At 38.7% G+C, this 13,951-nt stretch overlaps 1 protein-coding gene across 3 annotated transcripts in view; it reads right to left on the reverse strand.

Annotated features, from left to right (window-relative positions):
* The window catches only part of THADA (THADA armadillo repeat containing), a 153,162-nt gene that overhangs the window by 55,177 nt on the left and 84,034 nt on the right, over positions 1-13,951 (reverse strand). For all 3 annotated transcript variants that reach the window (XM_071427312.1, XM_071427333.1, XM_071427323.1), the window contains exon 30: positions 5,417-5,532. In XM_071427312.1, coding sequence (XP_071283413.1) covers positions 5,417-5,532 — 116 coding nt within the window. The remainder of the gene's footprint in view (positions 1-5,416; positions 5,533-13,951) is intronic.

Genomic DNA, 13,951 nt, shown 5'->3' on the forward strand with positions numbered 1-13,951 from the left:
GAGGAGGATTTCACTCTCTGCCAAGGAGGATAAACTTACATTCTCCCCACTTCTTGCTGTTTTGAAAGTACAAAAAACCACTTCCAACTCCCAAATAAGGACCACTTCAAAAATCACAAGAGGCTGCTTGCAAAGCTGCAGAGAGCCATGGGCATTATTGCATCTCTGGCTAGGTATGCCTGCATGTGCCCCTGCTTTGTATGTAACAGTCTGCTCACTAGAAGTCATGACTGTCTCTCCTAAGAGGCATAGGAGAAAAAAGGCATATTTTGGTTACAGTCTGAGCCATGAAGTCCTGAAACCACAAAGAGGCCACATTCTTGCTTTCCACACAGATGGCCTAAATGCACCTCGCGTGAAGTTCCTCCTAGGAAGGACCCAAGACTGCTCATCTGCCTGCTGTCACTCACATCGCACTGCCAAAAGCAGAGGGGGAAAGGGATACAACAGGCTTGATGGAGTTCCATGGCCATCAAAACTTGGCAAGTCACCATACTCTGTAGGGCTATAAAATACTGAGGAGATAGATTTTCCTCACTCAACGCAGTCATAGCTGGATCATGGGAGAATCAGCCAGGTCAAAAGCAAGCAGCAAATATCTCAGCGAACAGTGAACCTCGTGCTGAGCCCGTGCCTAAAATAACTTCTCCATGTATTTGTTGTGCAAGCTTGAATCTTGTGCAGGACCCATTTGTATTTTTAACAGCGCCAACCATAAAGCAGAGAGCTGTAAGCAGCAGCACTGCAGAGCACTGCAGGGTTATTTGATTTATAAAAACACCGCAGGTGGTCCATTCCAGATGAACCCGTGACTCCTTGCAAAACGCAAAGCCAACTGGTTTTATACACAGTTGTTCCCCACAAGTCAGTTTCAAGAAAGCCACCTTCTTAGAAGTAAACTCTCCCAGTGCAGACAAGCTCTCAGCTAAGAAATGGCACATGGCTAGAGGTTAGCAGAGAATGTTATTTGACTTCTGGCAGAACCTCAAAGTCTTTTCCCCCTCCTGTGGTCTCCAGTAAGTAGGAAGGCGGAAAAAGAAAATCCAACTCAAAGTGCTGAAAAGCAGCATCCTACAGCAAAGCCATGCAATGACATGATTTCTCAGATTTTCCAATACCAATACTTTGCCATGCCAAAGGCTACAAATTAAACAACAAAGATATTTCTGGGACTTCTGTACAACACATTACCAAATCCAAAGGCTGCTCTTCTAGCGTTCTGTATTTATGAAGCAGAAGGCAGCTCAAGTTACTCTTGTAACTTCCTGGTATGCAGTTGAGCTAAAAACTTTTTAAGTTTTTTGAATTTTTTTTTAAATTTATGAAAAAAATAATTCATATGACAGAGCTTTGAACTCTTTCAAAGACTTAGCGTGATAAACTGATCATATTTGAAAGCTTTCATCAGACTAATTTACATCGTTTTGTTCCATCACCTATGTTCTCCAATAAAACAGATTTTATATCTTTTTTAAATTTCTGTTCTCAAACACCCTGCATCTCCCACATTTGCAAAAAATGCAGTAAACTAACACTGGTGTGAAGGTGAAGGAAAGCAGTAACATTACTAAACAACTTTAGACTAACAGGTATATTCAAAGCAAAAAAAAAAGAACCACCAAGTGAAGTATAAACACACAGTGAAAAGATTCAACCATCACCCTAAGAAGTGGATAAAAGGCGGGTCTCATTCAAAACATAAAAAATGAAAATATTTGTTTTGAAATGTTACTGTTTTGAAGGTGCAAAAAAAAGCCAAGAAGAAAAAGCAACCATGCCCCATCAGTATGAGAAGTCTGCCTTCACAACAGATAGAAAATACCAGCTGAAAAAGGGATGCTTCATGAAATTCGATTTGGGGAATATGACCCATTATTTTATTCTCTAAAGGAAAATCAGGGCGTAGCATGGAGAAGAAAAAAGAGATTAGTATATTACATGGAATGTGCAACAGAATCTTGAGCTATTCTACACCAATAAATCCTGATGAGAGGAAATAACATTCTGGCCCTGAAAAGGCAAAGAAAACCCTAAAACCAAAACCCAAACAAAAAAAACCCCACCCAGTTCAGGAAACCATTGAAAACTTTAATCTTTCCTCCAAATACATACACATGACAACTGAGCCTCATTTTTAAGAACTACATATGCAATCCAAAGTTTTGCAATTCAAGATTTTCAGAGAAGTTTGTTCCATAGTACAAACGAAGTACATAGTTGAAAGAACACCAGCAAGAACTTAACAGAACTAGCACAGAAATGTGATTGAAATTTGATGTTTGGAAATAATTCCCCAGATTCACAAACCACTTTCCTGTTATTTTAACTTTTTTTTAGCCATTTAAGATTAACAGTGAGAGCCTCTTATACCCTCTTTTCAAATAGTCTCTGCCCTGCAGTATCGGTGACATGGTAAATTATCTCCTTATGGAAAAGGCAGAAAAGCCAGATGGGGATCCATTAACTTCTCTCTGTGGTGCTCACTCTCTTTGCCTGAACAGAAATAAGGCAGGAATGTCTGTACATGACTGAAGGTCCAGCCAGCCATCACCCTCTCTGACAGCAGCAGATGCCTACCAAGAAGTCGAACAACAGGGCAAGAATAAAGCGCTGGTTTCCTAATAGGCTCTCCCAACACCCAGAAACCCACACACACACAGTTTCACAACTCAGTTTCCAAGCAACCTTCTAAAAGTCCTTTAGAACAAGAAAAAGGAAAAGCAAGAACAAGACCCTCACACTCCACTGTTGATCACAGAGCAGTTGTTCAACTTCACCCAGTCAACCACCAACAGTAAAGCTGCACACTGAATGTGGGACACTAAAATGACCAGAAAACACCATTTCAATATCCTTTTTTGTTTGGGCTGCTTCTTGGAGGTTTTTCCATTTGCTTTTTTTTTTTAAATGACACCACCACACTGAATTCATTTATTTAAAGCAAAAGGGGAGGGAGGCAGGGAGGGAGGCAGGAAGGAAGGAAGGAAGGCAGGCAGGAAGGCAGGCAGGAAGGAAGGCAGGCAGGCAGGAAGGAAGGCCTTAGCTCAAAGTGTGCAAGAATGTAAAGTACATTTGAAATTTGCTAAAATAGTTTCCATCAGTTAAAATCCCTATGCTTTAAGTCAGTATTGCAAGGCTGATGCTCGTAATACAAAATTTTACTATCTGGGGAGAAAGACATTCTAAAATCCTTTATGTATAGCATTAACTGCATTGTTGAGAACTATGACAAGGAGGCTACAACAGACTGACAAAATTAAAATGTGCTGCTGACAGGGATATCAGCACATACAGCTTTTTACAGGCAAGTGAAAGAGAAAACACTTCTCTTCAGGAAAACACCTTTACTGTGCACAAGATTTTCTTAGAGAGGGCCTGAAAAGCTTTCATTTTCAGAGATGATAATAAAATAATTTTTAAAAACTCATTAAAACCCCAACCAGTCATCAATAAAATTGATGTATTAAAAAGAGTGGCTCTGAAAAAAATAGTTTGGAAATAGAATTTATTTAAAATCTGTAATGAATGGAGCCTGGCCTTTACATATTTGATGCAAGAAGAAGAGGTTTGAATTACTTAGCATGAGTTTCTTTCTACTGAATTTGGTCTCTAGTGTTTGGGTTTTTACTCTTTATAACAGTATCAGTTATTAACTATTAAATTAGTTATGCAAATTAACATTCTCATTTAAACACTTCAAAATGCTTATGCTGATTCAAGTGAAAAGGTCCACCAAATCCACCATGGTGTCTCCAGCTGGGGCAGAGAGCAGATGCACAGGAAATAAATGCAGGCATAACAATAGCGACATTTGCCAAAACCTCTGTCTCAACCCTCAAGGTTGCTGAAGAATTTCTTAAGCCAATTGTGATGCCTACATACTCAGTAACCTCACTGGACTTTCCCTCCATGACTCCATTAAATTGTTGTTTAAAAATTTAGACAGCCTTAAAACCAAGACTATCTTGTATCATAGGGTTCCATAGCCAAATTAAAATTACATTAAAAACTTCATTAGTTGGTTTCTTTTACATCTGCCACCTTGGACAGAATGCTAATTTCCTGTCCCTTTCTATGTGACTCATATTTCACATCCCTCAGTTGTCCTTTTTCCGTTATTAAAAAAAAAAATCTCAGCCTATTTAATCAGTCCCCAAGTAGAAACTGTTCTATGCTTGTCAGTCTTTATACAGCTTCTGATTCCTACTGTATCTTCTTTGGGATTTACACTATATTTAAATATACAACACAGATTAATACACAAACACAGATGGGGGGGTTTTCTGTGTTTTCCTTCAGACTTTTTATGATATTTGCCCCCTCCCCTACTGGACATTCCCAAGAACAAGAGGAACTTTTTTCAAACAAAAAATCTGCTCAGTCAACCATTCTTTCCCCAGGTAAAGTCCAGACTTTGTTTATGAGCACCATTTTCTAATTATTTCCACCAAGTTTCATCTGCCATATCATTACTATCATTCTTTGAGGAGACACTTCTGTAATTCCCAAAGATCAACTCTATCTTCATTACCCCAACTCAGTTAACACTAATAGATTTCCCCCACCCACTAGACACCCCTCTTCTCCAAACCTCTAAGGATTTTGGTTTTGATGTTTAGAAAATGACTCAGGTTTTATCAGAGATCCACACTAGCTGCACTGGTGGCCTCATGTCACAGTGCAAAATGTGGGATATTCCCAATTATCTATCTGTGCAAGGACCGGTGCTCTTGTTCCCAACTGATTCCTTTAGAGTTTTGGCTAGGAATTCTCATAGGTAAAAATTCTCAAAAGCAATTGCTGAGATAAAGTAGAGAAGGAAAGAGGGAAAGAAAGACAGAAAGAGGAAGAGAGAGAGAACAAAAAGAGGAAGAGAGGAGAGGAGAAAGAGCAAAAGGGAAAGAAGAGAGAGCAGGAGAGAGAGCAGGAGAGCTTGTTAGTTAGTTATACAAAGGTCACCTGAAGATGAACTGAGGAAAAATGTTTCCCAATCTATCTTGGATTGTTTGTGGGCAGCCAAACACTTTTAGTTAAACAACTGCTGTGACATTTCCCCACTAATTTTCTGTAAAGGTCAAAGTCAGAAAAACATTAACATAAAAACCTCATATATGTGGCAAATTTTTCTTAGCCAAGAAGCACCAGTTATCCTCAAAATGTCTAGTTCTGTAGGAATGTTCATTCACAGTTATTTTTTTCTTTAATGACTAGACTACAATGTTTGGAAAAAAAAAAATCTTACTTTTGGAAAAAAAAATCACCTTGATTAAAAATCAGCAAGTCAATAAGGCATCTAAATTTTACATATTTTAACATGATCTGTCCACCTTGCTAAAATAATAGCTCAAAAAATCAAGCAAGTCTTCCATACATTAATAAACTGTTTATAAATCAGATATTTTGTGTTTAATCTTACCTTTTAGCCAGCCACAGCTTGGTTCCCACACAGGTAATGATGTCACGCAGCCCCTGCTGGAAGTCTGAACTAACAAACTGGTTTGATTCGAGGTACGACTGCAGCAAGTGAAAAATCTAAATTAAAAAAAAAAATCAAATTAAGAGTTTCTAGCCACCGCTTTTCCATTAAATAACTATAAGATGAAACAGTTGTCTGCAAAATGAACAACCATTACTCAAGGAAAAACATGTATTCACTTGGCCTCACAGCAGATAGAATCCTTAAATCCTTAAGTTGCCCCATCTTTAAAACCCATTTTTCACACAAAACAACAGGAAGTGCTGGAAGATGTTAACCTCCATGAAGTCAAAAGAAGGCAGCTGGATGAATAGCGCTTCTCTGGCCCTTTCCAACTTAAACATCCCTCAACTTTCAGCTTTCTTGCTGTGCCATTTGCTCCCCAGTACCAGCACAACTGCCTGGGGAGCAGACTGGCAGCTTGGCACACTGGATGGAGCAAGGCTGCTTGCACTGTACCAAGGAGACAGGGAAGGGAATTACCATCTATAACCACTCTGAAGTGCTGACAGAAAAGCATCTTTATTCCTGCTCCTGAGAACTTCATTCCAGGCCCCATGAAGCAGGGAGATACTCACACTTACCCTTTCTGAGGACTGAGCTGCTGCACTGGGGTTCTGCTCTTTCTCCCCCAGAGTTTCATTTAAAAGCCTAATAGACATGTCCCTTGATGAAGGGAAGAATTCAAGGTACCAGAATAGAAAGCAAGACTGTAGATTTCTGGTCAGATAGTTAAAACAAAAAAATGTATGTTCTCAGAGACCCCCCTTGCTATTTAAAAACGGGTTTTTCCAAGTAGCATAGAATAGATAGACATGTTAAGAAAAAAAATTGTTAAGAAAAAAAGTATAGTCATCTAAGCATGAGATTAAAACATTGGGTAGTAGAAGAAAGCTGATACCAACTGCAGAGTGGAGAGGGGCTCTCCAAGCCCAGCCCCTGTAGTGCCATCCTGCATGTGGCAGAGGGTGCATGACACACACCTGACACGAGTGACACCACCCCTATTATCCCACCTGGTTTTAACTTCCCATTCACACACAAGTGAACAGGAAACACCTTGGTGAGGTAATTTCTAAAGGGGAACACATGGAAAGATGTGTTGCACTAGTGAAGCCTAACGGAAAAGATCTTACTCAGCATAAGGAATTTTGCCTTACAGCCTCAAAACTGGAAATTCTGTTCACTTACACAGCTAAGTTACATTTACAGAAAGGGCTTCTATGCAAATTGAAAAAGTACATCCCCCATTATTTACTGAACCGTGTGCAGAATTTAGGAAGCTTAAGAGATATTATCAGACCATTTCTGAAAATACATATTGTGAGCATTTGATATGGAAACACTCTTGATATATAAGAGTATTAACACTTCATACTTGCAAAGTGACAATTTAGTGACTAATGGATCAAGCTGGGGCCTTCACTCTGGGAAAAGAAAAACCTTTGTATGCAGACTTTTAGATCTCAGATCATGATTTCCCACATTCCAGCTGTCACTTGCTCTGGGGTTTCTATTTTTTTGTTTGTTTGCTTGTTTTGGAAACACAAGCACTGCCACATAGCATTAACTTGACACAATTTCATCTGGGTTATTTTCTGTGAAATCGTTCAAGTGGAAAAACAGCTGCAGTCGTTTCAAATAAGCACAGAAACAGAAGAGATGTCAAGAGACTATCTAATCCATACAAACAGAGGCAGGGTTTAAACATTCTTCAATGAAACAAATGCCTGACTGTCCCAATCCTAAAAACAACCAAGAAAGCAGATTCCAGAACACTTGTATGCAACTCCTCTAGTCTTTCGCCCTCAAAATCCAAGCTCTTGAGGTAAGGTGTTCCTGTCTGCTCCCACTCCTGCCCTCTCAGCAAACAACTTTTCTCTGGACACTATTCAGTCAGTCCAGATTTTTTCCTAGTGAGGCACTTATTAAACACAGAGATCCCACTGGGGCCCTTTGACAGGAACAATGAAATAAACTCCTGTCTCCCTTTGTCAGCAGGTGCTCTGTAGGCAAGACACATCCTGGAGAAGTAGCTCGTCTACTGTTTTTTAAAAATCTTCTGGAGTCCTCTGAACTGAACATCATTTTGTTGACACCATCTTTCTACAATGGCCTTTCCAAGATCCTTTTGAATCTTTATCTTTTAATTCCAAGACCTTTTGAATCTTTGAATCTTTATCTTTTTCTACAAAACACTTTGCAGAAGTGCAAAGCTTGCAAACATTTTGAAGTGTCACCAGAGATGTCACCAGAGATGTCTTTGCCCTCTCCTTTAGTCTGCTCTTTCCTGTGCAAGTGTTTGCTTATTAAAATGGTTTACGTAAATACCTACTCAAATTAACCTTCTCCATCAAGGCACCAAGGCACTAAGCTATCACTACTAATAGCTTCTCTATATTTTTTGTGGCTTGCCCTTAATGCCTGTTAAGTCATAGACATGATAGAAGAAGAAGAACGAAAATGGAAAATAATATTTATGCAGAAGCTTTTTATATCCTCTGCTAATTGAAAACCATTTGGTGCCTTAACCTTTCCAATTTTATTCTTCTGTGCTTGTATTCATTTCCAGGAACAACAATGGATTTACCCCTAAGCAATAATATAAAATCTGTTACACAATTATGAAGGGGCTATCATATTTTTTCCTAGCAGCTTAAATTAATTTAATCTCTTCAGCTCTGAAAACAACTCTCAAAGTGCCTTCCATGTAATGCAGAAGTAGTTTGACAGTTCAAATTAAAGGTTTTGAAAGAGAAAGATTGTGTGTACTAAGGAGGTAAAATTGGTGGATTTAAATTTGTCCAGGTAGGAAATTAAGTACTGAAAATGCAACTCCTCTGGAGTTAATTCTTTGTATGAACTGATCCTTTCAATACTATTCAGATGGTAAAAATCACGGGATATGAGCCCTATTTGAATAGTAGAATAAGAAGGTGCAACTCATGTCAGAGTTTGATGCACTCTTGAAAAGTGCTTGCATCCATTAAAGAAAACGTTCAACTACAATTTAGCCTGTTTTGACTTTTCCTAACATACAAAAAATCCTGTTTTTCTTGTTATTTCACCACAAGTCCTCTATCTTTTATTCAGGCACCCTCACCATATTTTAGACACCTAAAAAGCTTTTCCCACAAAGAAATTCTTCTCTCAGCATGAGATTTTAGAATGTCTAAGCTAAAGTGGAAATTGTAATTAACATCAGCATGTTTTATACAAAGCCTTACTTTATGTAAGTGAAAACCAGAGGCAACCAAACAAGCAATGTGTAAAAGTTAACCTCAGTAGCTCTCCACTTCCATCTCATGTGATGTGTCATTCTTTGGCTTCCATGATCTAAGACTACAAGCCAGGCAATGAGGAGTTTGCCAGTTTGCATGAGGAGGTAGCAAGTTTTATGAGACTGTTTGATATAGCTAATAAAATAGACAGGCTTTCCAGTGCATGGCTCTCCTAAAGTCCAAAATACTACAAGATTTAAAACCCTCTGCTGAATTCCTCACACATAAATGCAGTGAGGTCATGGTGCTCCTCGTGTATGTGGCATTGTTTTTTTATTACACAAAGGCAATATATTAAAGATTTTTTTTTCTTTTTTAAAGGTAGTTTTACCAAAGATTTGTGCTATCTGTGGAGGAAGGTTTATGCTGGCTGCCAGTGGTTCTCTTTAATGGATACAACACTTCACTGAGACAAAGATTGTTTGTAGTTCTGCGGAATCCTGCATTAAAGATGGTGAGTTCATGGATGCCCAGAAACTTCTTCCTCCCCTGTGCAGGCTGTTCAGGAGCCAGGATATTACACCAACAGGACAGCAGAGATGTGGGAACCCAGGACATCCCTCTGGCTGCCCGGAATGGCCAAGACCCCTGCCAGGGGGCTCAGAAGCCCTGGCACGGAGCCTAAAACACCTGTGGGTTTGATTATGACCTGTGGAGCAAATTACCAACCTCATATGAAGATCAGCAAGCCACAACAGTTCAGGTAGAATAATAGTGAAGTTATCATGGGGTGGAAAAGTAGATTTTGGGGTTTCTAGAATGGGGGTTTCAAGAGGCAAGATGGAGGGATCTGGGCGTGTCCAGCCTTTCTCCTTCTTCTTCTTGGCCTCCATCTTCTGCTGTGATGTTGGCACTTTTAGATTAGTTTAGAGTAGAAGCTCACTGTCTAACATAGGTGATAGGTATTGGAAAGTAATTGTAAACATTGTACACATAGTTTTTAGGATAAAGACATAACACCGCCGCGGGGGCAGGCAGAGTGCCTGGAACTGTCCTGCTGGACGGACCTCGGCAGGGCAGCAGAAAATTTTTTATAGATAAGGAACAATAAACAACCTTGAGACTGAGAAATGAAGAGCCCCAACTCATTCTTCAAGCGCTCGGGCTGGGAAAAGAGATTTTGAACAATCTCGGGGTCATGGCAACCAGCAAAAGATCCCGAGACTGAGACTGTCCATCAACCTGGACAAGAGTTGTTAAAACAGTGTAAGCATGGCAAGTCCAGATACTTGGATACATGATGGGACATCTGAGACCACTCAGTTCACAAGGTTCTGACTCTGAGTCAGCATGCCCTAAGCTGCTGCAGGTAAAACCACCTGCATGGGAGAATGACTTAGTGCAAAAGAGACAGAAAAATCCCAAACAAACTCCACGAAGCCAGCCCAGGTGTGACACTCCATCCTAATGAGCAAAACCCAAGGACTCAGCATGCCAAGGAAGCCATGTTCTTCTCTTCAGCCATTCCCAACTTCCAGAACCTTCCTTGGAGTTGTCAAGGTTTCACCCTGGTTTTTCAGCTGTAGAAGGCTCAAGAAAAGGAGAAAAAGCAGAGAAGGGTGGGGGAAGGAAGAGAAGCAAAGGAACAGCCAGCTTGGTTCCCCTCTGGTCAATCAGCACACGTATCCTTCTGTCCTGTTCACATCCATCCCCCACCCAACAGCTTTCAGATGCAACACTCTGTCCTGACATGAGAAAGTTGAGTGTTTTCTTTGTACCCAAGCAGGCCTTAAGACATAACATCTGCTATTTTCTAAGTGTTCATTTTGGATGATTAAGTGAAAAAAAAATGCACATTGCTTTTTTAAAAATAAAAACAAATACTTAAATGGCTAGACATCAGCTAAGTCAAAAATGTAAATCAGCAAGAGACATTTTTTCCCCCCACACTAACTTTGATTTGATATGCAGCAAATCATTGTCTTGAGCAGCTTTCATATCAGCTTGAATTGCTGGGAAACACACAATTAAAATAATGAAGCAATGGAGTGATGGAGGAAAACTTGTATCAAACACAAAATTTACCTAGTGAAAATTTATTTTGGTGGCAAGAATTCTCCTGCATACATACAGAGACATTGCAAATACAGCACAACCTTTCAATAGCCACAAAGTTAATCTAGCACGACACACTTTCTAACAAATTAAAATTAACATTTCAGAGCATTAGTAATAATTTTATAGGAGGAACTATGGTTTCTGAAATTTATAATAAACTTTTAATTTCCAACATAAAACAATTATTAGCTGGATACCTGGTGTACATGAGCACATGTTTGCATTTGAAAGAAAGCAGTCTTCAGCATGTTACTGCATCAAATGCCTTTTTCAAATAATGAAATTTTCCAAAAACAGGTTATCCAGTTGCATACTTCTCAGTGAAGTAGCAACATTGAGCTTTCCTCCCCCCTTAAGATGACCTGAAGCAACAAAAACTTTTTCATGCATGCCCTCAGCTATGTTAAGTACACAGTACAAATATTCACATTCCTAAGTGCAAAACTGAAACAATGCTCCCAGTGTTCATTGCAGTGCTTACTGGGGGGAGGGAAAAATACAAACCAAAAAACCAAACTGACATCACCCGAAACTTAACATTCTCAACACATATCCTTTACCTCCCTAAAAAAAATACAAAGAATACAGATGTTTCAGCAGCTGAAAGAAAACACTGTGTAAATACTCAGCTTTCAAAAATATGCCACTCATCAAGTTATGAAGGTTGAAGTAACATGGGAGGGCAAAAAAAAAAAAGAAAAAAAAAAGGTGTTTGCAAAATGGCAGCAGTAAGAAGATTTACTGAGCTAAATGTGGGTTTTCTGAACAGCCCCATCAAAAGCTTTCCCCTGAGTATTAATGTGCTGGTAAAAAAACCCTCAAACATAATTTTTCTTTTCTTCTCTCATTTAAAGGCAGATAAAATTTTTTTCTTCTTCTATGCTAAATACATCTGCCAAGTTATCTCTGTATTCTGAAACTTAGGTCCAATGTTTTTTTACTACAGCCATGTAGATAAAAACTGGCAAGCTGCTGTGACAGGTGAAGGCATTTTTATAAGTATGATAAAAAGTTTGAAGTTACAATAATTAGCTCTAGGGAAAAACAAGTCTTAAAAATCCCCTTTTTTTTCTTAAAGATTAAAAGGGCCAGTGTGATAATTACAATGGGACTAAAAAAACCTCATCTACCCCCCACCCGTTTTCCAATAAGATATCCATACAAAAATAGATGGGAGAGTTTATAACTGTCTGCTTACCACCCTGCTCTGTTAGAAATTGGTATTTGTGGAAAAGAAATATAATGTTTTATCACCAGAGTGTGGTATGAACACAGTGCCTGCAGTCCATGCTGATGTCCCAGGCAAAAGCAGCCACGCACATGGCAGAGTTCAAAATGAATCCAGAGGCATTGCTGGAGGCACCCTGTGCTCTGTGTCCTCATGACCCAGACTCTGCCACACTGAGGTTTAACAACTCTGTGGATAGATCAACTCTATTAGTCATTAAGGATTTTCTTCACCTGAGGTATTTAATTATGAGAGAAGTTTTTATCTGGAGCTTGTGAGAGAGAGTAAATATTCTGAATTTATTTCCCCATTTAAATGGCAATATACTGAAGAGGAATTTCAAATGTTTATCAATTCTCTTGTCCCCCACAAACAAATGTGTTAGAAAAGCCATCATTCATCTCACAGTCCTAGATCATTTAGATATACCAAATTATTATAGCATCACCCCCTTTGTTCCTACCATTTCCTTTCTTAGAAGTCTTTCATTACATAATAGTAGTTTCACAACTAACAGATCAGATTATCATTTCTGCCAGAGATACATTATGCGATTGCATGTGGATATTGCTTCCTTAAAGTTGTTTTTGTATAGACTAATAAATGTAGTCTGAGGTTCAACAATTTCCTTCTGCAAATAATTTTATGAAAACTGTATAAAATCTTTTTCTTTCTTTAAAGCAACAGCTGGCTCACAATTCAATTTTTCCAGAATTGATTTAGCAATTTTTTTAGCTTTGTTTTGTTAGAACATTTCATTATCTAATTACCCCATTTTGCTTTATTATTCATGAGAAATTATGGAACTTGAATCCTTCTTCCAAATATATCCACCAAAATTCATGAAGCTGGGTTTATACATTAATTAAAAGTTCTTTTGATTAAAATGAAGGGAAGCATGTTTTGATTTAATTAAGAAGTAAAAAAAGGCTTGAAAACATCTAAATAATGAATACAATACCAGTTAACTCTGTATAACTCAGCAAAAATAACACAGCTATTTAATAAGCTGAAAATTATGAATGTGGCATAAATAATGAAAGTTAGAAGATGCTGAAAAATAGCAAAGTTGCTTTCTTCTCAGTGACTGACATATATCAGACATAAAATATACCTCATTAAAAACGTGTTTTTCACATTTAAGATAAATGCATTTTTGCCTAAAACAAGCCCAACAAAATGTGAAATTTCACAGATCAAAATTCTTGCGCTACAATTTTTATTAGGTTTTTCTCCAGGTTTTCCTTCCTATTTCAGTCTGATAAAAGTGAATTGCAGCTTAAAATTTGTGTATGTGACTCAAAATTTTCACTGGGAGAAAACAAAACAGTGAGAAGTTTGCTGCCAGGAAACAGCAGATTCATTTCACTTGGAAGACCCAGCTGAATCTTCTCTTGGAAGTACACAGTTTGCCTATTCACACAGAAACCTGATATGAGGTCCCACTTCATCATTATTAGGACTTTCTTACCATTAGGATTTAAGCTACTTTTTAAGCTGTCATTCAACCAAAGGTACATGTGCTGGGCAGAGAAACCCAACCAGAAGGACTGGCTGATGAGCAAAGAGAAAACCCCAATAAGCAGGCAGGGCTAAGAAAAAGCAAATCAGCTTGATGAGTCAAAGAAAGAAAAGGCAAACCTGAGTGGGTCTCACACACATCCTCCTAAGCAGCCAGCCTGACCAGGGATAAAAGAGGCTACTGTGGAGCTGGTGGCATTTCCACTTTCTGCAAACCTCCCTATTATCTTCCCACAACATGTAACTAAAACCTGTAAGTCTAGAAAAATGAACAAACCAGGCTGGTGGGAGCAGTTTAGAACTGTCCTCAGCCTGCACTTCTAATCAGAACAAACAGCAGCAAGGATATAATGAAGTCTCTTTTTCCAAATCTATACTCTGTCATCC

Source organism: Agelaius tricolor, unplaced genomic scaffold, assembly GCF_023055355.1.
Source record: "Agelaius tricolor isolate 1412-34295 unplaced genomic scaffold, bAgeTri1.0.p SCAF_1, whole genome shotgun sequence".
Classification (NCBI taxonomy): domain Eukaryota; kingdom Metazoa; phylum Chordata; class Aves; order Passeriformes; family Icteridae; genus Agelaius; species Agelaius tricolor.